Source organism: Cyrtonyx montezumae, unplaced genomic scaffold, assembly GCF_038088225.1.
Source record: "Cyrtonyx montezumae isolate F1298 unplaced genomic scaffold, pur_monq_1.0 scaffold_7, whole genome shotgun sequence".
Lineage (NCBI taxonomy): Eukaryota > Metazoa > Chordata > Aves > Galliformes > Odontophoridae > Cyrtonyx > Cyrtonyx montezumae.
This window is the reverse complement of record NW_027072078.1, coordinates 21,523,176-21,544,096: the sequence shown is the minus strand read 5'-3', so window position 1 is coordinate 21,544,096 and position 20,921 is coordinate 21,523,176. Positions and strand designations below refer to the sequence as shown.

Genomic DNA, 20,921 nt, shown 5'->3' with positions numbered 1-20,921 from the left:
CCCAGCACCTTGCAGCACCACTCCTGCTGTCCCCTCTTTCCAACACACCCTGGCCAGAGCCATAAGGACACCTGCTGTAGCAGGATGCAGCCTCTTCCTGCCTCATCCAAGGGTTCCAGTCCTCTCCCATCACCCCTTTTCTCTGTAGTTCCTTCTCACCTGCAGGGCTAAGCAGCAGCTCAGCATCCAGGAACACATCTTCATCCAGGAGCAGGATGTGAGCGCAGGGCTCCCAGCACCAGTCACTGGATGGTGGCCCCCATTCATGCTGCTTCCTCCCCCCATTGCCACCCAGTTTGCAGGGCAGGGTCTCAGCCCCCAAGGACTCCACACAGACCCTACAGGGCTGAACTTCCACCTTCTGCAGGAGCTGCCCCAGGGTTAGCCATTAACCTGAGTTGGTGAGTAACCTGCCCTTACGGCCAGGAATGCAAGTGTCACTACGGGATGTCACCACAAGGGCCAGGTGACAACTACCCACAGCTAGGAACTGGACATTGCCACAGTACCAACTGCCTATAGCCCAGGTCTCATTCAGGCTGCTGCATCAACCCCTCCTTCTATTAATACAGAGCAGGGACTGTGCCAGAGCTCACAAGACACCCTTCTGCACCTGCCTGGAGCATCCCCACCCACAGCATCTTACAGCTCCAGCCTGGATCTCCTGGTCCAGTCCTTCCTTGCCATCAAGCTCCATGGAGTCCATTAATACCCACATAGGCACCCCCAAGTCCTGACACTCCCATCCATGGGCAGTGTGTCCATGCCATGGAAGTCTCTGATGCAGGACTACCACATCCCCAATGCTGGTAGGAACCTTAGTACTGAATCCTGCAATTTGGACAAGGATGGCAGGGATAAGAGCTGCCCCTGTGGGTGGGAAGCTTCCCAAGGCATCACAGGCAGGGAATGCCCGTGTTTTGTCACAGGGCAGTGACCACAACAGTGACTGCTCAAAGCCCTTGCTGCTCAGGGCTCACTTATTAACTGGACAGTCTACGGGGAGCAAAGAGTAGTGGAGGCTACACATTCACTGACTTCCCATGTATGGGAAACCTCCTCTGCCACTGCCTCTGCCTTTCCCTGGCACCAGCCCCAAGGTCATTCCTGTCCCCCACCACCAGAGAGCCTGGTCCCTATCAAGTCCTACAGGACAGGGCTTAATGCTCCTGAGCTCATTGTTGGCACCTAGAATCTGCCTTGCAACTTGATCCAGAGAGCAAGCCCTGCCTGGTATAACACACATCCTCACAGCTGCAATGGGTATGCTTGCTGTTGGCAAGGAGTGGCTCATCAGGCAAAAGCAGGTGCACAGCAAGAACTACTTTTATTGGAAGAGTTGCATCTACAAAAAGAGTGAAAAAACAGGTGTAAAATCCACAGTAAAAATAAGGGGCACAATGAGCAGAGCTGGTCAGCAAGACAAGGTGCCATCTCCCCGCCCCACGGAGCAGTCAGGCACCGCTGCTCACAACTGCAGGCAACTGGGACTGAAGTGGGGTCTAAGAATACCTCACTTCCCAAGTGCCAAACTCAGGCAGGATAAGGAAGCTAAACACTCATCACTTCACCTGCCAATCCAAAAGGGTACATCCTTTCCCTGGGGCATAGCCACATAAGGGTCCCCTCTTGGTGCAACCCTAGTACCTCCTGAGAAATGGTCTGGTATTCCACTGGGAATAGCTGCTAATGCCAGCCAGGTCAGGCTGCTCACTCCCCAATTCTCCCACCTCCTCTCCTACAAATGGGCTCTGCACCACAACTGGGGTCACTGCCCCAACCCCCACAAACACTGCCCCAGCATCCTACATGCCACATACCACCTCTGCCCAGCATCACCAAAGGCCACTCATCTGCTGTTGGGAGTGGTACAATACTCCCCATTAGCCTAGCATCCCAACCAAACAACACTCCACTTATATCTCCAGATAGCCAACCCTGCCTTATCCTGTCCCAGCAGCCCCAGTGCTCTACAGCACCCAAAGAGAAGAACACCCCTGCCCTGGGTGGGCAGGGGACATAAATGCTGGTTTGGAAGTAATGCAGGGTCATAAGCCCCGTGCAGCCCCAGGGATCAGGGGTCCCAAAAGTGCAAGGAAGTGAGTTGTGCCACACTAGGAGGGAAGGGGAAAGGTGCCATCCTCTGCTCCTAGCTGGGAAAAATAAAGCTCTTGATTCTGCCAAGATCCAGGGCTGTGTGCAGGAAGCACTGCCTCAGCCCCAGGGGGTCTAACCAGTCCTTGCGGTTGGAGGCGGCATCCCACGCGGGCCTGGCAGCAGCCGAGCAGGCATGACAGTGGAGTGCTGGAGGGGCCAGGAGCACAGCAAGTCCGAAGGGGCCAGGCTGGCTGGGGGCTGCAACAGGGGCAGTTCGGTTCGATCTCTCACAGGCGGTGGGCACTTTCCGAAGGGGGGCTTGTGGAGGGCTCTTGTACAGGACTACGTCAGGTGCCTTTACATAGGACAGAGCTGTCATCACACTGCCCCACAGGTACAGCGCAGTTGCTGTGACAGCCCCGCGACGTGGTTCCTCGGTCGTCTCGTTTTCCCCAAAGCAATGAGTGCTGCTGGGTGGGGAGACATCAGGCAGTTTGGGCTGGGGCTGCTCAGGAGCCAGGGCTGGCTGGGCACCCAGCTGGCAGCCACTCTCCACAGGGATTAGTGCAGGACGGAGGGCTGTAGTGCTGGCGCTCCTCATGCACACAGCCCGGTGCACAACGGCGATGGAGGTGAAGACAGCTGCAAAGCCAGTCAGGTACACCACACCCAGGAGGCAAGCCAGCTGCAGGGAAGCTGATGGTTAGCTCAGACCAGTTGCACACTCCTGTGGCTGACCACATCCCAAACTCCCCAGCGCATCAACCCAAGAGCCATGATGGCTAAGGGCTCTACCAGCACAGGGCTGGAGACCAGGGAACAGGCAGCCACACTCCTAACAGCAAGTAGCAGACAGCCCACGCAAAGCAGAGTCTGAATGCCTTGGCTGAAACCTAACAGTTCCTGTTTAAATGCCCAGCTAGCAACCACCTCCCTCCACGCCATCAGCATGCCCTTGTTCCCATGCACCTGTGGAACTGTGGTTCAACACAGCACACAGATTAACTCAACACCAGGCTGCAGGGTCTCAGGCAGGACAGCTGCAAATCCATATAGCTTAGCTTCTGAGAGCTTCCCTTTTCAGCAGGGAGTAGATGTTACCGAGAGAGTACCGAGAGCGGTTACAGCACCAAAGTCCTACCCTATACTCACAGTCTGCTGTTCCCTATGTTCTTGCAAGCAGCTGCTCCCCCATGTCCATACCTTCATCACTTGCTGGTAGAACTGTCCCAGTGCTTGCTGCCACATGGACTGCTCCATGAGGACACACAGATCCGTGTAGGTGAACCAGCCGCGCCACATGCCCTGCTTCTCTGCCACACTGCAGGGAAAAAGAGAAGGGCGGCTGTGGCACAGGCCTTCCTCACTTCTGCAGAAGACCCCACTCATGGCACCATGGCAGTAGAAGGGAGCTGCAGAGCACAGCAAGGTCCCATGGGCACACAAGCTCTTATTCTGCTGCAGCAGAAATAGTTCCAAGCAGTGGGGGAGACAGGGCTGCAGGATGGATGAAAAGCACCCCATACACACTTACCGTCCTTCCAGCCAGCTCAGCACTTCAAACAGCTCCCGGGGGTCTGTGTAAAGACTCCAGTCCTGCAGGGACAGCAATGACAGGTCAGCACAGTCCAGTCTGACCAGGCCAACCAGCACCTGCACACATTCTTCTCTATTCCCTCATGGGGGAACATGAAAGAAAAAGGAGAAACCCAGGCTTCACTTACAATGGCACTCAGGAAGTTCATCTCCAGTGTGTTCATGGTCTGGACATCCACTTTCCCTGCTGCTCCCCACTCGTCGTTGAATACCTCTTCCTCTTCACCCTCATCATACAGGTACTTACTTGCAACCATCTAAAAACAGCATAAAGGACAGAACCTCAGTCCCCTCCGCACTCCTCCAGGCCTTCCTCCAACTCAGCAACCCTCTAGCCCATACTGCTTACCATGGAGATCAAGAAGAGGTCTGAAGACGAGATCTGCTGGAGGTACTCAGGGTTCCGGTGCCGAAGTCTCTCAATATAAACTAGTGCCAGCATCATGGAGCAGGGTGAGATACAAGCTTCTCTGTGGGGATGATACAGGAGCCATCCCAAAGGTTACATGCATGTCATCGTAGCACAACTTGACTGCTCCCTCCCCATCTAAGTAAGTGCAAGGGGATCAGCAAACAGTTATGCACTTGGCAGCGACACAATTCAGCCTTGCCTGCTCTGTGCCACTATGTTGAGCTGCAGCAAGAGAAAGCATAGGAGAAACAGTGGAGAGAAGAAAGCCCTAGCTCCTATTTCTGGGCACAGCCATCTCTCCAAGGAGCACCCCTGCTTGTAGCCAGGCATGCTACAAGGGCTTGAGCCAGGGTTCAGACCTGGCTGCACAATGAGCACTGCTCAACTGTTGATCCACACCAGTATAGAATCCCAGTAACAAAAGCATCTCTGCATCCCACAGGGCAGGACCAACCTGACATTGTGCCTGCTCACCCTTGCCACTTGTCCCCAGTTCCTTTTTGACACTCATCAGTGTCTAATCACAAAGTCAGTGCTGGCCCAAGTGACAGAAGTGAGTCACAGGTGAGACCAGAGCTCCCAGTTTTGACGTGGGACATGAAGGACAGGTTTTGCTTCTTACCGAGACACATGAGACACGTATTTCTTCTGGAGTCTGCGGATAGGGCTGGGTGCCACTTTCTGCAGCAGCTCCACAGCAATATCTAGGACAAAGAAATAACAAAAAGGGTGAGCCCTATATGGCTTAGTCCATCCCCACCTTTTCCCCCACAAGACCAATGAGTCTCAGCATTTGCTCACGGCCCCTCATTTCATTCAGATTAGGACAGGCTTTTCAGACGTCAGGGATGAGGTATGCAAACAAGCATGCAGAAGAGAGCCAGACCAAAGCCGGAAGAGCATGTGTATATCCAACGCACAGCAGCAGTGCCAGATCCAGATTAACACGTCTGCGTCATGGGGAGTTACCTGCAGCCAGCTGCACAGAGAGGCTAACACCCTGCCTCACCCCACAGGCCCGCATACAACCCCTTCTGACTGTGCTTTATGAGGTTTTTGGGGCCTCATAAACACCATTTTGGCACCAGGTGTTCCCCATTCCTTGCTCCCTTCCAACCAATGCCCTCCTGCTTGAGAGCTGATCAGGGCTGACACAGCTTCTTCCTCATATCAGCTCTAGTGCACCCAGGATGACAATGGACAATGTTTGTTTGAGTGTACAGGGCACGGAAGCAGCACTGTGGTGCCACTGCACACCCAGCTGCCTCTGGTCACCAAGTCCTAGCCGCATCAGAGTTCACTCCAGTTAGGAGAGCATGGTTCAAGTACATCTCACTTCCTGCCTGACTTTGTAGGTATCAATTATCAAAACTGAAGCCCACAGCAGCCAACAGGCTCTGACAGGAGCTCAGCGCCAGCTCCCCACAAGCAGCCAGGACAGCTAGCTCCTGTCAGCGACCACAGAGGGCAGGTGAGCAGCAGCATCACTGCACATGCTTCTCATCTCAGCTTGCTGGTGTGGAACTCTGCATGACCTCCCCTCACTGTGACTCCTCCACCCTGCCCGTTTCAGCCTGCTTACTGGCACACTTCAGCACTCCAGCACTGTAAAGGCCAGTCTGCTGCCGGCAGACGGCATCAGCAGCTCCCATCTTGCCTCTCACTATGATAGGACCAACTGAAAGCACCCTAATGGCACTGCAGTCTAGTGCTTGCCAAGAAGCGCTTACTGCAGGCAACTCCAGCTCCATTTTGCTGCTGAGTTCTCAGCTGAGAGATTTGAGATCAGAGCTCCTTCCAACAGCCTTGCATTCCCAGCCCCCGGGGGAAGCACTAGCAACCACACAATCTCTTCCCTCTACACCCCTCCTTTCTGCATCACTCCAGCAACTACAAGAAGGGCTGCAGTCCCACAGGCATTATTTGCCTAGCAGCAATCACCAAGCTCAGAAACACATGACTAAAAGTGCTCTTCTCAAGTTGTTGATCCCATGCTACTGCTGGGATCCACAGCCAACCAGACGCAGCTCCAACCATCAATGTCAGACATTCGCAGCCGCTCAGCGCTGCCGCTCTCTACCTTACTGAGCCATCCTTGTGAAAGATTGGCCTGAAACCCCTGCCTCTCCTTATCACCAGACCAGCAGCAGCAGCAGGGCCCCAAGGGATGGAAAGCTCACCAGGGCCCACAGGCTTTGTTCCAACATGAAATCTAATTCTTCAACCCACAAGTCCAACCCATGACAACGTGTGCTGCCCCAAGGAGTAGCTGATCTCTGCCCTCATCCCACAGCCATACCGAGAGCGGTTACAGCTTTTCTTTTCTAGAAGGAACAAATTCACATTTTTACCTCTCTTCCCTCACCCAGCCCATACTGTCTTCCACAACTGAATTTCTAATGCTGAAAACCCTTTTTAGCTCATTCTGCTCTGCTGGACTCTATCCATAACTGTCTCTTTCTCATTTCAAGAGTGCTGCCCCACACAGCAAGAGTACAGATACAACAGCCCTAAAATCTGTTTTCTTGACAGCAGCTGGCGAAGAACGGCTGCAAGAGCAGATAAGCCTGAAATGACACTTCCCCACACCTAGCAGCTGGAACTGAGACATTCCTTTGGTGAACGGCAGTCTTTATAGTTAATAATCCTTAACAAGGCCTTCTTCCATAAGCATGCTCTTTGAACTTACAACACCAACAGGGTCTTGTGGAGCAGCCCCATCCATTCCACACAGGGCACAAAAACAAACCCAGAGCAGAGCCTGGCACCCCTGTTGTGCTGCCCATGCCAGGCACTGACTGCCCCGTTAACCCTAACTCCCGCATCATGTACCCAACAACTCCTTCCTTGGGAGAACTTCACATGCAGCCTCCATGGGATTTCAGACCGCCTCCTTCAAAACCACCACAACATCTTGGAACGCAAGCCCACCTCCCCACTCACTCCATGCCTCCTGCAGGGGTGCAGTTAATAGAAACACCAACACAGCACTGCTATGAAGGCACATCAGCAAACCTACTAGCCCTTGACAGCTCCTCCTCCTCGCCCTCTACTCCCCCAGGCACTGCTGAACCAACAGGAAACACACACAGTGGGTACTCATCTTCACAACTAAGTTTAGTGAGCACGAGAACTTGACCAAGATACCGCCTATTAGGGGAAGGGACAAAGCTCTCGCTGCAATTTACAAGCACCCCAAAGGACTCTGCGCAACATCAAGGTGCCAAAAACACAACAGCAGGCTGGACAGCACTATAAAACAGAACTGTGAGGCCCTGGCAGCCTGCCCACGGTACAGGGGACAAAGAGGAGACCAGGCAGGGAGGGATTTGGCGCTGGAGGAAGCAGCCGTGCTGGTGCCGGCCACTGGGTAGCTTCCAACCGTCCTGACTCAGCACTCCCGGCTGAGCGCGCTGGTCACTCACCTGCCACGGGGCTGGAGAGGTTATCCAGGGTGCAGTCCTTGTCCCAGCCATAATAGAGCCGCTTCCGCACCCGCTCGCTCAGCTGCTGGTGCCGGGGTAGGAACTGCGAGCAGAAAGGAAAAAGCTCAGAAAAGCCCCGACCACGACAATGCCGCGCCAACGGTCAGTGAGGCGTGCCCCCAGGCAGCTTAAGGACGCCAGGAGAGCAGCTGAGGGGGCTCCTAAGGGCCGGGAGAGGGCAGGGAACACCCCGGGAGCGCAGGGCATAGCAGAGACCGGAGCCGGGGCGCCACAGTAGGCCTCACCGTGAACTCCTGGAAGCCGCTAAGAGAGAAAGCGCCCTCCTCATCCAGCAGGAACCCGTTCAGGTCCATGCCGAGCGGCTGCCCCGAGAGCGGGGACGGCGTGCCGGCGGAGAGGCTGCGGGACGGCCTCAGAAGCACCGCGAGGCCGAGGCTCGGAGGCGGCCCCGAGAGGAAGAACCGCGCCCCACCCCGCCCCGCCCCGCCGCCTTTTTCCGCTTCCGGCGCGGCTGCCGCGCGTGCGCAGAGCGTGCCGGCGCCTCCGAACCCACCGCGCACTCGCGGCCTTTCCCTCCCCAGCGCTCTCCGCCGAGGGGCGGGCCGCGCATGCGCACGGCGCCAGCGGCCGCCGGTCCCTGTCAGGCGGTGCCGCCCGGCCGGGCCGCTGCAGCGCCGCGACCGCTACCGGCGGCGGCCACAGCGCCCCCTCCCGCCCCGCCCGCGCGCAGCCATGGCCGCGACCGTCCGCGCCGAGGAAGCGGCGGCGGCGGCGGCCGAGGAGGAGGAGGAGGAAGCGGCGGCCGCGGCGGCGGAACGGTTGGCGTTGGCTCTGCGGCAGCGGCTGCGGGGCTGGGAGGCGGCGCTGGCGGCGGCGCAGCGGCTGCTGGTGTGGGAGAGGCCGCTGCACAGCCTGGTGACCGCCGCCGCGCTCGGCGGGGCGCTCTGGTGAGCGAGGGGCATCATCGCGGGGTATGCGGGGGGGAACGTGCGTGTCGTCGCGGGGCTGCCGTTCCCAGGCTCGCCGCTGTGGCACAGCCCCCGGGAGCGCCCCTCCTTACCGGAGGGACAGCGCCGAGCGCGTTTCCTCGGCGTCGGTTTCCGGGGTGATTCCTCCGAGGCGCGGGTCAGCGCCGTTGGTATTTCGGTTCTCCGCCCGCAGGCTCTCGGGGAGTCGTGCTAGCGCACGGAGCGCCGGCCCCGTTTTACAACCGGAGGAGGAGCTCGGCAGCGCGGGGTGACGGCACGCTGCTGTCTGCCCGCGGGCACCGGCGCCATTTGACAGCGCGCCGGGGGCAGCCGTGGGTGCCCGCAGCAGTCGGATGTGTCTGCTCTGAGCCGTCTCCACTCATCCGGAGCAGTAGCTTAGCACCTCGTCCCCTAGCTAATGATTTCTCCTTTGATTTTTAGGTTGTTTTCCTCCACTTCTCTGAGACCCCTCTTTCTCCTCAGCATGTCTCTCCTTGGCATCCTCTTGCTGGAGAGATGGAAGCCTAGGTTCCTGTTTGACTTCCCAGGTATGTGATGGGTAGTGCGCTGTCCTGGTGGCCACAGCTCTGCCAGAGGTTGTGTCAGCCCTGTCCCAACTGTAACTACAAGTATTGGCACTGCTGCCTCCTGCCTGTTTACATCCAGGTACCAGGATGTACCCCCAAGCCAGCAGAGCCCTCGAGGACTGACACAATTGCTGCCAGCACTTAGGAATGCTGTCAGCAGTTCATGGAGAGAGTGACTAAGGGTGTCCAAGCCAGCTCAGCTGTTGAGAGGGATGATGCAGCGTTAGTGCTGCATCCTTTCTCTCCTTGAGGTCTCATCGAGAAGGATCATTTCAGATCTGAGCTGTCAGAAAGAAGTGGGAGCTTAAATTACATTGGTTTCAGTTAAGCATAGCGTGGGCTTATGCCCTGGAAGAAACAGATCAGATGAGAGCCACCTCTCTGTGCAGCAGGTAGGGAGCAGTGGCATCAGGGACAGTTCACCTATTGTGTTCTGAACAGCAGCTGGGCTGCAGCTAATCAGCAAGCAGCATCGCTTGGCTGAGCTCTCCCACTTATTGAAAGGTCTTTGCCAACATTAGACAGGAAAGCAACAAGGAGAACACTCTCATAACGATGACAGGATGGAAGGCTGCTGTCTGCTTTGAGTGGCTCCTTCTCCAGAAGGTTTTCTAAACAACTGCACCTAGACCCACCTTACACAGTCACTGCTGTGGTTCAAAGGCAGCTTGGGGCCCTCCTGCTCTAAGGAGGGTTTCTGAATGAAAGCCCCTCTATGTATGCGTTTGTAAGGTGCCCTTTATTTGACCTGTAAGGGTACTGACTTAAAGGGTGCTTTCACAGAAGTCCCGATAAGATATGTTTCAGCTGTAGTCTCAAAACTGTTTGCTTTGTGTGGTTCAGGTAGCTAGGCAGCCAAACTGGACTGGCCAATTTAATTTCCTGCTTATTCACATTGTTTTTTTAGGGAATAGTTTAAAGCCAACCCAAAACATCTCTCTTGAAACACATCCAGAACTGCAAAGGTTTGGTATCCAATACAGAATGGTGTTATTGAAGCAGGTGGGGGTAGAATCTCTCTCGAAAATACCAGGCTTGTAAAAGTTGTGCTGTAACAGAGGAAAGGGAAATCCATACTGAAATCAGTGTGTGATGTAGAACAGCAAGGAATGAAAAAAAAAACACCCACAACTCAGGAGTTCAGCTAACCCTCTGTCATCAGTTCTGTATGGAGCCAGTGCACATTCTACTGAATTCCTCAGTGCTTTTCTTCCCTGCATTCATTCCCCTCTGGCTCTCTGATGCTTCCCAACTGCAGAAAGCCAGGAACGGGGCCACCTTTCTGGTATACCTAGTTAGGTCACAGCCCTGATTTTGATATAGTCCACTAGACCACATTTCCTCAGCCTCTACAAGGAAGGAACAGTGTCCTGTGTTTCTCGGGGGCCTCCTGTTGACTTGGCACTGCTGAATACTTAGGATTCTTGTGTGGCTCTCACTTCCTGCTGGAGGAGAGCTGTAGCTTTGTGGCTTTCCTCCTCAGTGCTTCCTATAAGCCTTTCCAGGAGCTTTTGAAAGTAGGTCAGTACCACACCTTTACAGATGAGCACATATACACACAAACCTCTGCTTGTGGCAGTTCTCTCTGTCTCAGGTGACTGCTTATGTCATTTTTTAAGGAATGCTAAAACCTCAGCATATATTTTGCAGTTACTCACACTGTGATCAGGGATACACTAATAACACTGAGTTACACAACCTTTTTGGGCCTTGTAACACTATAACGTGATAGAAAGTACAGCAGTATTGCAGAAAGGCACAATCCTAGGCTACAGCAGATGAGAACAAACCCCAGTGCAGAATCAGAGGAAGAAAACCTGCTTACCTTTGGAAGGTCTCCAGCAAAATGTCCTTACCTCCTCCTGCCAACCCTTAAATGAGGTCTGGGAAGGGGTGGAGCCAGGATCCACCCCTTCTGGCCACTCAGGTGCTCTGCATGCAGCTGAGCTCCCCTGGGTTGTCCCTGCCTTCCCACCAGGTGCTCCATCACTGCTTCAAGCCGTGTAGCATTTCCAGTACAGGCCCTGTCACATAGGACAGCATATTTTTATCATGAGTGCATTCTCCATATGTAACTGCCACCACATGGGGTTCCATTTTAATGTTGTGTAAGGACTTGGGAAGCACCTCAGTTTTCTCCTGAAGTAGCTATGGAGTACCAATGTCTTTTTGTGGCATTGTTTAGCAGTGTGTTTTGGTCACAGCTTAGTGTAGAACAGCAGTTGAATGCTGGCATTCCTTAAAAAGGGCCCCTGCTTTCTAGCTGAAGTTTATATGCAGATGAAGAACGCCTCTTGGGGAAGTGTTGAAAACCTGTAAGAGCCAAGGAATCCATCAGCGATAATTTGTCAGTACCAGCATGTAACCTAAACTCTTGTGTGGCTGACTGCTCTCTCAGAAGAGTCTGCTGTATGTCAGGCAGTTTGTATTAATCCACCGTCGGGTATGAAATGCTGACAGCAAGAGTTCAGCTGGTTGTTGATGATGTGAGGCCAGCTGGGTGTTCTAGCTGGCTTAGTTGTACTGGGGCTAGGCAGTATTGCAGCACAGGTTGGAGTTAAGCCTTACCTAAGCCAGCATGTCCTATCAGCAATAATCAGTGTGGATTTATTGCAATTGCAGTGTTTCTCCTGCTGGTTTAAGGCTCCAGTGCATTGGGATGGACAGCAGGCAGACTACACTACCACAGGAAGCAAAAGACTGTTGGTTTAAAGACAGCTCTTGTTTTGCCAGAGAGCTTAAGTCACGTGGGCACTCTGCAGCCTGCTGAAGCGTTCTGCAGCTCCCAGAAGTCCCTGAAGCCTTCAGAAGCAGCTGAGGAGAACTGTTTCGCTCCCTCTGCTGGCATGTTTTTGATGGCTTGGACCAAAGCAGCCAATCTGAGTGGAGTGGAGCTCCTGTGCCACCCTGCTCGCTGTGCTGCTGGTGCATCCATCCGGTGGACTGTGACGAGCATTCCAGAGCCTCGTTTGGTGGCTGGTACGGGCAGCAATCACAGAGGGGCCCATGCCAAATGCATTTTTTTTTGGTGCTTCACTGCAGATAAAAGATGATGCTTTGAGAGACAGCTGGAATTCTGCTGTCTGCGTACAATAACAAAATACAACAGCAGCAGTTGTGAAAGAGAAGCAGCCACCCCCCAGGGTTACACCTGCATCCCTAACACTCCTTTCACTTGCTGAGGTGGTCGGTCTGAGTTTCTGCCACCCTAGCAGCCACACCAATGTGCTGTGGGCAGCCCAGGCTGAGAGCAGTTGGCTCCTCTTGTCAGGCCGGATTACTGGAAATCTGGGTCATGCTCTCAAAGAACTGCCTCCTCCCCTCTGCGGATGGCCTCCCGCTCCACTGCACTGGTGTGGTGCCTGCAGTGGTAGGAGGAGTCTGACATACTTGGCCCAGCATCTTCTGCCTTGGGAGAATGGTGATGAGGCTGCTTTCCTTGGGGAAGTCACTACCACTCTTGAGCCTTGCAGCTGGCTGGTGACTCCGCGGGGGCTTTGAAACTCTTTTTGCCTGTGTGGCGTTTTTAAGCACATTTCTACCAAGTACTTTGACCTTTGAACATAAACTCTCTTCCATTATTTCAGTCCTGCTTATGGGGTGGTGTGCGAGATAGCATCTCATCAATCTTGAGAACCTCTTTGGCAGCCTGAACAAAGTTTGTTGTTGGTTAGAGCATAGACCTGTGTGACCTCTGCCACTGAAGCACTGCTCCAACCTTCAGTCCCTGTTTGATTGTCTCTGGGTTGGGTGCAGAGTGGAATGGCAGAAGCTTTGCCTTGTTCTTGTCCAGACTTAGTAGTGTAGTTATATCTGTGCGTTGCTGGCACAAAGGGCTGTCAGGAGGCATGAAAGAGCCCTAAAATTAGATAATTATGCATGAGTCTGGTATTTAGTACTTAATTCCATGGGAAAGGGCAGAGACAGCAGTGAGATCTCTGGCATTTGTACACAGCATCGTGCCAGGAGCTGTGGTCTGGTCTCAGGGAGATGCAACTGGAACCTGCTAGCGCCATGTTGAGTTCCAAGACAGCAGCTGAAGCTTTGCACAGCTCCGGGACTGTGCTGACAGTCCTGTGTGAGTGACAAGGGCTGGGCAGCTGCGATTGTCTTTGTGCTGCTTCCACGTCCCGTGGGGGTGGGACTTCAGCCTTCACTGAAGCTTGCCAAGTACAAACTCCAAGCCAGTGATTTCTGCTTGCTTGAGAGCACAGATAAGTCCCCAGGGTGCATCCCTAGCTGAAGATGATACATTTCCAGCTGTGCTCTATTTGAGTGGTAAAAGTGTCAAGTTTTATTTTTCACTTGGCTGATTCTTCTCTGTTCTCTCTACAGCTCAGCCGTGTGAGGAGCCAGGAGGGGACAGGTAAGCTCAGTAATGTGCTCCACGGTGCAAGAGGAGAGTGGGGATGCCTTCATTTAGTGCGGTGATCTCACCTGCTCTCTTTGTTGTTGTCAGTAGACTGCATGGCTCCTGCTGTGAAACCTTGGTAGTGGTTTCTTGTGCACAGGGAGCTGTTTATCAGCTCGAGAGCCACAGTTTGAGACTCTGGGAAAAGTTATTCTTGGAGCAGCAATAAAGCTCAGGTGCTTCTGTTGTTAGGATCTCTCAGGTTTCTTCCCTGGATATGTCCTGGACTATTTTAAGAATTCTCCAGAGAGCAAGAAATCCCTGAGACTGACTTTTGCAGGCCATGCGTGCTGCCTGTGGCAGCGTAGCTGGCTTCCCATGCTCGGCTGTGGTTACAGGTCTGAGCACTGTGCTCTGCTGACCTGGGGCTTGGTGCCAGAGAGAGCCACCTAACTGGTTCCACCTCCGATGCTTCTGTCTCTGTGGCTTTGGGCAAACTGCTTTGCATCTTGGGCCTGTGGCATGGGAATGCTGTGAGGTGTGTCTGCTGCTGCTGCTTGGCTCAGCTGTCTCTTGACTCTCTTCCTGATTAAGAGAAAAAAAATGTCAACAAGTCAAGTGTCTTCCAGAGTTCAGTTGCAGATGCAGTCAGAATCTTTGTCAAGCCTTTGGTAGGGACCTACATGTCCCTGTGCAGCTGTACCCCAGACCAAGCAGACTGTATTCAAACATTGTCTTCTCACTCTTGTCTGTCTCTAGCGAGGGCGTGACTTCAGGGGCACAGCCTCACCTGCTCAGTGTCCCTGAGCTGTGCCACTGTCTGGCAGAGAGCTGGGTCACCTTCAGGCTGTACCTGCAGGAACTGCTACAGTACAAGAGACAAAATCCTGCCAAGGTAAGATGGAGATACCTACTCTTCCCTGCAGGGGCTTTTCTTTCCATTGCTGATGGCCTTAGGAGATGGAAGAAAAACAAATCAATGTTTTTACAATTGCTATCCCTGCTTAACATTTGCTGTTCCTTCCCTTCAGACTCTGTGCCTTGGGAAGCTTAATTCCTGAGTGATTGGCTGCTAGTGTTTGTAAACAGGACCTGAACTTACTGTACTCTGTGAACAGCTAACTGTACTGAGTTTTATTGCTCAGCGTGCAAAGGAAGCTCTTAGATTGTTATTAGGAGTAAGAAAGGGGATCCTACAGGATTTGCCCTGTTCGTGGGTTCTGTTCAACCCTTTAAGCTGGTCCTACCTATCTTGCTAGCTAAATGTGGCAGTGTTGCTGAGTGTATGTCAAAAGCCATGCTCTGATGGCTATGACATATTATTTAGGAGAGGTCTGTAGACAGGAGTTTCCCTAGCACCTCTAAGATAGGACAGACCGGCTACTAGGGTCATATCAGGCTTGCTGGGTTCCAGCATGCCAAAAGGAGTGGGTTTTTGTCACTGCTGATTACTCTTCTGTTAAAACACTGCCCCAACAGTAGGGAGTAGGGGAACCAGAGCCATTGGAAACAAAACCCTTAGAGAGCCCTAGCTTCTGTATGGCCCTTGTGTTACAAACAAAGCTCTTCATTGCTGGATGCAGCCAGCTTCTTCACCCACACCCTGGCTTGCAGGGTGCTTGTTCTCACCCCTCATCCCCAGGAGAATTCAGGACAGACCATCAGGGCTGCACCATTGTCCTTCTTTCTCCAGAGGAGGAAGCACCTGGCCTGGTGGGAGTGTGGGTTGTACTGCTGCTACTTTTGCCACTTGGTTTATTGCAGAGCAGTGGCACGTCATCAGGTGACTCTAGCAGCATTCAGTCTCTGTCAGGACAGCACAGGTTTTTCTTAAAACATTTCAGAGAGGATGTACTCTGAAATTGCAGTGTGCAGTATCCCATCCTAGCCTCAAGGAACATCATTTTATTCAGAAAGAACCATCCACTGAAACTTTGATTCATTTTTGTGAATGGGGTCTTCAGTTACCTTGGTCTTCAGGTGCTTGAACCTCTAATGCTTACAGCTTAACCCAACCAACCTGCCTCAGTTGTGACCATCAGCATCTGAATGTCCTCAGTGCAAAGCTGAGCAAGAAAATAAACACTTATACTGCTTTTGGTGGGGGAAGGGCTTGTGTACTGCACTTTGTAAGGAGCATCCCTCTCTTTGTTCTGACTGGGTTGCCTGCACTGGTTGCATAAACATGTCTCTGCCTCTTGTCACTTCTGTTTGTTCCTCTCTTCCTTCAGTTCTGCATGAGTGTCTGTTCAGGCTGCCTGATTCTGGCTGTAGTTGGACACTATGTTCCAGGCATAATGATCTCCTACATCATTTGTGAGTATAAGCAGCTCCCTCCTGTGACGTACTCTGAAACAAGACCTAACTGTGCCGCTGATATGCTGGTAGAAGCATGCGTGGTTTTGGAGTTGTTTTTGTTTGGTTGTTATTTGGTTTTTTTTTGCAGAGTTCTATGCTACATGATAAATCAATACAAGCAGTGCACTCTGGGAATTCCTGCTTTAAGTGCGGGCATGCAGTGCAACTGCAAAGTCAGGAGAGGGAGCTGTCACGAAAAACATTGCTTTCCTCTTCTACCCTTGAGGCTGCACCAGTGAGGCTTCTGAGATGCAGAAAGCTGCAGTTTCTCAGTTCCTACAGAGGGCAAGTCCATCTGAGAGAGTTATTAAAGAAAGTGCATGTTCAGCAAATAAGGCTTTTTAACTGCATCCTGAGTCCCTGATAGTTCCGAAGGTGGTTCAGGTGCTTTGCTGCTAGCATGCCTCTGTGCTGATACCTTTCTAAAAGTTTCAGGTTTTTTATTTTATTTCTTGCTTACATTCAGTTATTTAAACACCCAATTTCAGGGTGTTTGTTGCATGCTGGGGCTGGAACACCAGTGCCTGAAGTGGAGGGCTTCTGTTTCGCTTCAGTGTAAACCTGTATCAAAACATGAACAGACATCGGTTAGGAAAACCAGACTAATTTAGCAGCTTCAGAATGAGTAAGAATAACCAAAGCTGAGGATCTTAAGTGGTCAAATGCAAAGCAAATTCAATTCAGCTGCTCTTCCCTTGACAGAGTCAAGCCCCATAAAGGGCTGGATTGTGCCAGTTCTTCCTCTTACAGTCTTTTCACCCTCTGTTTATCGCAGTGCTCAGCATTCTTCTCTGGCCACTGGTGGTCTACCATGAGCTGATCCAGAGGATGTACACACGATTGGAGCCTGTTCTGATGAAACTGGACTACAGTATGAAGGCAGAGACACTGCACCATAAGCACGAGAAGAAGAGTAAGCACTTACCTTCTTCCTAACTCCAGGGTGGAGCCTTAGCAAAGGCACGAGAGAAGAGTATCTGAAAACAGCACAGAGATGTGATGGAGCAGGGAGAAACAGACTGAAACTTGAGGGTCTGGGAGACAGTAACTAGGTTTGTCCTGGATATAGCAAACAAAAGCAACCGGTTGTAGCTGTCTCTGGAAGCTCTCGCATTCTAGGAAACCTGTGTGGTTTTGCAGGGTAGAAGTGTTGGATGAGTTGAACATAAAAATAAAATTCCTTCAGTCTCAAGCTAACCCACTTTTTTTTTTTTTTTTTTACTTGTAGAGCGACAAGCAAAGAGTGAGCCTGCAGCAGGTGATGAGCCAACAGCAGAAACAGAGAGTGAGAGCGAGGCAGAGCTGTCAGGCTTCTCCCCAGTGGTAAGAGCACAACAAACCCATATAGGAACCAGTCCTTCCTCTCTGTGGTGGCTTGAGAGCCAAAAGCGGTCTGAGCACGGGCACAGGGATAAACAGCACACCAACAAGTCACTGCAGAGTCCCAATGGAGAAGGTTGGCTTCAATCTGGTTGAAGAGACTTCAGCATCACAGAAGCAGGATGAGGGGAGCCAAGCCCCAGCCACCAGCAAACCCACAGAATTGTTGTGATGCTTATGCTGTGAGCTCAGAGGATGACAAAGTCTCCTGGTCTTTCCTGATACAATTTGCATTAGGCTCCCATTCTGCTCACAGCTAGGAAAGGGAGATGAGCAGTGCTGGTGTCTCTTACATTGACCTCCTGCCCTCAGTCAGACAGGGTGAGACTCTTCTGTGCGTGCACCACAGAGATGGACTGAATGTTTGTCTTTACAGGAGCTCTGAGCTTGGAGCTAGGCTCATGGAGTGAGGTGGAAAGCTTTAACTTCCAAAGCAATGCAGATATTTGAGCTACTGTTATATGTAGAAGGCTTCTTTGTGCTTAGTGTGAAAGTAAGAGGGAAGGGGTGTTTTGCTTCTTGATGTGCCCCCCCCCCAAAAAAAATTGAAGCCTTGTGAGACTACTGCAGGCTGATCTCATATTGTACTGGCTCTTTCATGTTCTGCACTGAGAGCAGACAAAGCTTCCAGCAGTGAATTACTGCAGGAAAGCCAGTGAGCTGTGACTGTTCTTCACTAGCAGTGCAGTAAGCACTTTGCCACATCCCTCCTGCTTTCATACTGTCCCTGCACACTCTCTCCAGCAAAGGACTTCTGCCTGCAAGCTCTCACCTGCATGGAGGTGCTTCACTGCTAGTCAGACATGCAGGAACCTGTCACTATGTTTTCATTCTATGCAGGTGGATGTGAAGAAAACTGCCCTAGCACTGTCAATCACAGATTCTGAACTCTCTGATGAAGAGGCTTCCATCCTGGAGAGTGGGGGCTTTTCTGTCTCAAGGGCTACCACCCCACAGCTGACGGATGTTTCTGAAGGTACACAATGGGATGCTTTGCTGCCTCCCCTTACCTGGGATGTTTTGACCTAGAGCAACTGCTCTTCTGAATGGGAAGACACAGAGAACCCAGCTGTTTGTAGGGGGAAAAAAACATTAGAAGAAGGAAGCAGTAATGGCAACAGTGTGCCCTGGCTTTATGGGTGGTACAGAGTTGGTCAGGACTGAAGACAGGCTTCTGGTAACTGTCCCACAAGCCAGTACTTCCTTGTGGCTCCAGAAATGGAGGAAGGCCATCCACAAAGTCTCTGCAAAGTGGCAGAGGACACAAGAGTAGAGAGGACCCACAGAAAAAAAAAAATGGTATGATGTAGTCATACACTGCTGTGTGATGCTGGTTGGAACAGGTCAGACAGCTCACCCTGCCAGACTTATGTAATGCTCTAACATAATAGAAACCACAACAGTAATAGCAGGGTGGCACAATCCTAGGTTGCAGCAAACAAAAACAAGCCCCGCTACAGCAGCCACAAATGCAGAAAGAGAGGAAGAAAACACGCTTACCTTTGGAGGGGCTCAGATAGACAGAGATCTCCAGCAAGATGCCATTGCCTCCACTGCCAACCCTTAAATGAGGTCTGGGAAGGGGTGGATCCTGGCTCCACCCCTTCCTGTCACTCAGGGGCACTGCATGCACCTGAGCTGGCCATGCCTTCCCACCAGGTGCTCCATCACTGTTTCAGACACTGTCAGCATTTCCACTACAGCTCACAAGCTTGGTCAGTAGTGAGGAGTGCAAAGATAATCACTCCAGCTTGGTTGCTTGAGTGCCTGGGGAGGATTAGGCAGAGAGAGAGTGCTATGAGCACCACTTCCCTGAGCCTATGGGTTTTAGCAGAGTTTTAGCTCTGGATGCAGAGAGTGAGAGCAAGGAAAAATTGGTTTTCTCGGAGCAGAGAGCACATAGGGCAGGATAGGTGAGTAGTGCCACTCAGGAATAACTGCAAATCCCTTCCTACTGCACTCCCTGAGCTGGGAGAATGCCCAGAAAGGAGCCCTGGTGTGTCAGCTGGGAGAAAGTGAATGGGAGATGTCAGCAGCCTGGGTTGAGGCAAGGTGACCCGTGCCTTAATGTTGATGTTAATGCTGGTGCCTTCCAGACCTGGATCAGCAGAGCCTGCACAGTGAGCCGGAGGAGTCATTCTCCAAGGACCTGGCAGAGTTTCCCTCCGTGGAAGAATACCATTCCAGAGATCTGGGACCACAGAGCGATGAAGAAGCGTTTGGTGTGCCTCTGGGTCCTGAGCTTGCCCACGCTGCCCGTGAGCTGGACTCAGCAGAGAAGGAGGCTGCGGACTCTGACCTCTCCATCCTTCGCCTAGCGTCTCCTCTCCATTTTGTAAATACGCACTTCAACGGGGGTGGGCAGGTGGCAGGAGGCAGTGCAGAGCCAGACACTGTCCCTGCGCCGGGCCTGGGCGTCTGCATTGACACGCTGAGCGAGGAGATCGTCACCACTGCCATTACCACAGCGGTGCAGAACACCCTCTCTGCCCTGCTGCGGTCCTCCGAGGCCAGCGAGGGACCCTCCCTCTCTGAGTTCCTCCCCGCCGAGCCCGAAGAGAAACTGAGTTTCCAAGCACAGCTGTCAGGGACCGAAGTGGCGGAGGCAGAGACAGCAGCTTCACCTGAGGACGAGGAGGAAGCCGATGACTTTGAGCTACTGGATCAGAGGGAGCTGGAGCAAATGGATGTAGAGCTGGGCCTTGGAGAGGAGCAGGAAGGGCAGGAGTCTCCTGCCGCTCCGGCTCTGGCTCCCCCCTGTCCCCCCCACGCTGAGCTGCCAAAGCAAGGAGACGAGGAGGAGGCAGCGATGACAGCAGCATCTATGTCTTAGGTCTTCTTCGTGCACCCCCTTGATCTCCATCGTCCCTGGAAAGAAGGAAGAACTCAACGTGGCGAACGTGCGGCGGGTTTTAGATGTTTGTGTTGACTGGGGATGGAAACGCGTCAGTGTTCATGTGCTGTGTTTGGAATAACAAATCCTTTCCATCCTTCTAGAGCCCGGCGTCTGCTGGCTGAGCTGGGGACGGCCCTGCCCCGCCGCCGGGGAGGAGCCAGCTCCTGGAAGCCTTATGCCACAATCGGAGCACCGACCCCTGCAAACGCTTCCTAGTAATGGTGCCGTATTTTGGTCTGTCTTCTGTTTGTCTTTCGTTTTGCACGCCGAGTACTGAGCTAGCTGTAGCTGCTGCTAATACCCAGACCCCCAGTAGGACATATGCAATCTTATTTTATTGGGTTTTTAAATGGCTAAAAGTGTAAATAATTTTAACTTCGAGAGGTTTCGTTTGGGGGAGGGCTGGGGAGGGGAGCACGGGCAGACAGCCCTCGGGAGCCGGGGGTGGGCGAGGGGTCTTTTTGGCGGGGGGGGAGGGTGGCAGTAAGGGGACACAAGCAGATGGGTCCTGACCAACAAAGAGCCCCTTTCCGCAACCTGTCGGCATCTTTCACTTTGCTGCTGGAGCACGGTGTCGGGCGATACCTGTTTTTCCCTGTCTGATTGGAGTTGTGCTACTGAGTGGCTGTGGAGGTTTTTTTTGCAATCAATGAAGTTCACTCCTGGCCCTGTTCAGTTCTGCGTCTGTTCCTGCCGCACCGCACCGCCCCGCACCGCACCGCGCGTCCTTGGTGCTGCAGACTGCCCCGGGGCCGAGCACCCCTCGGCTCTGCCCGCATCCCCTGGCAACGGCGGCGGAGCGTTGCAAGACCTCGAAGCGCAGCGTAGGG

The 20,921-nt window shown here is 52.9% G+C and overlaps 3 protein-coding genes across 8 annotated transcripts in view; 1 reads left to right on the top strand and 2 right to left on the bottom strand.

The window, feature by feature from the left end:
* The window catches only part of LOC136057783 (non-homologous end-joining factor 1-like), a 38,130-nt gene extending 36,397 nt beyond the window's left edge, over nucleotides 1-1,733 (bottom strand). For all 6 annotated transcript variants that reach the window (XM_065750675.1, XM_065750677.1, XM_065750679.1 and 3 more), the window contains exon 1: nucleotides 160-1,733. In XM_065750675.1, coding sequence (XP_065606747.1) covers nucleotides 160-285 — 126 coding nt within the window. In that variant the 5' untranslated portion in view covers nucleotides 286-1,733. The remainder of the gene's footprint in view (nucleotides 1-159) is intronic.
* On the bottom strand, nucleotides 1,734-8,024 carry CNPPD1 (cyclin Pas1/PHO80 domain containing 1). The gene is made up of 8 exons (XM_065750682.1): nucleotides 7,836-8,024; nucleotides 7,531-7,633; nucleotides 4,728-4,809; nucleotides 4,043-4,163; nucleotides 3,822-3,950; nucleotides 3,632-3,693; nucleotides 3,301-3,418; nucleotides 1,734-2,782 (listed from the first exon to the last, which is right to left on the bottom strand). The coding sequence occupies exons 1-8, from the start codon at nucleotides 7,902-7,904 to the stop codon at nucleotides 2,150-2,152; spliced, it is 1,317 nt and encodes a 438-aa protein (XP_065606754.1). The 5' UTR covers nucleotides 7,905-8,024; the 3' UTR covers nucleotides 1,734-2,149.
* Nucleotides 8,025-8,164: 140 nt separating this feature from the next.
* Nucleotides 8,165-20,320, top strand: RETREG2 (reticulophagy regulator family member 2). Its single transcript, XM_065750681.1, has 9 exons — nucleotides 8,165-8,498; nucleotides 8,961-9,067; nucleotides 13,442-13,472; nucleotides 14,217-14,352; nucleotides 15,689-15,773; nucleotides 16,591-16,728; nucleotides 17,044-17,138; nucleotides 18,036-18,171; nucleotides 19,292-20,320. The coding sequence occupies exons 1-9, from the start codon at nucleotides 8,284-8,286 to the stop codon at nucleotides 20,026-20,028; spliced, it is 1,680 nt and encodes a 559-aa protein (XP_065606753.1). The 5' UTR covers nucleotides 8,165-8,283; the 3' UTR covers nucleotides 20,029-20,320.
* Nucleotides 20,321-20,921: the final 601 nt, after the last annotated feature.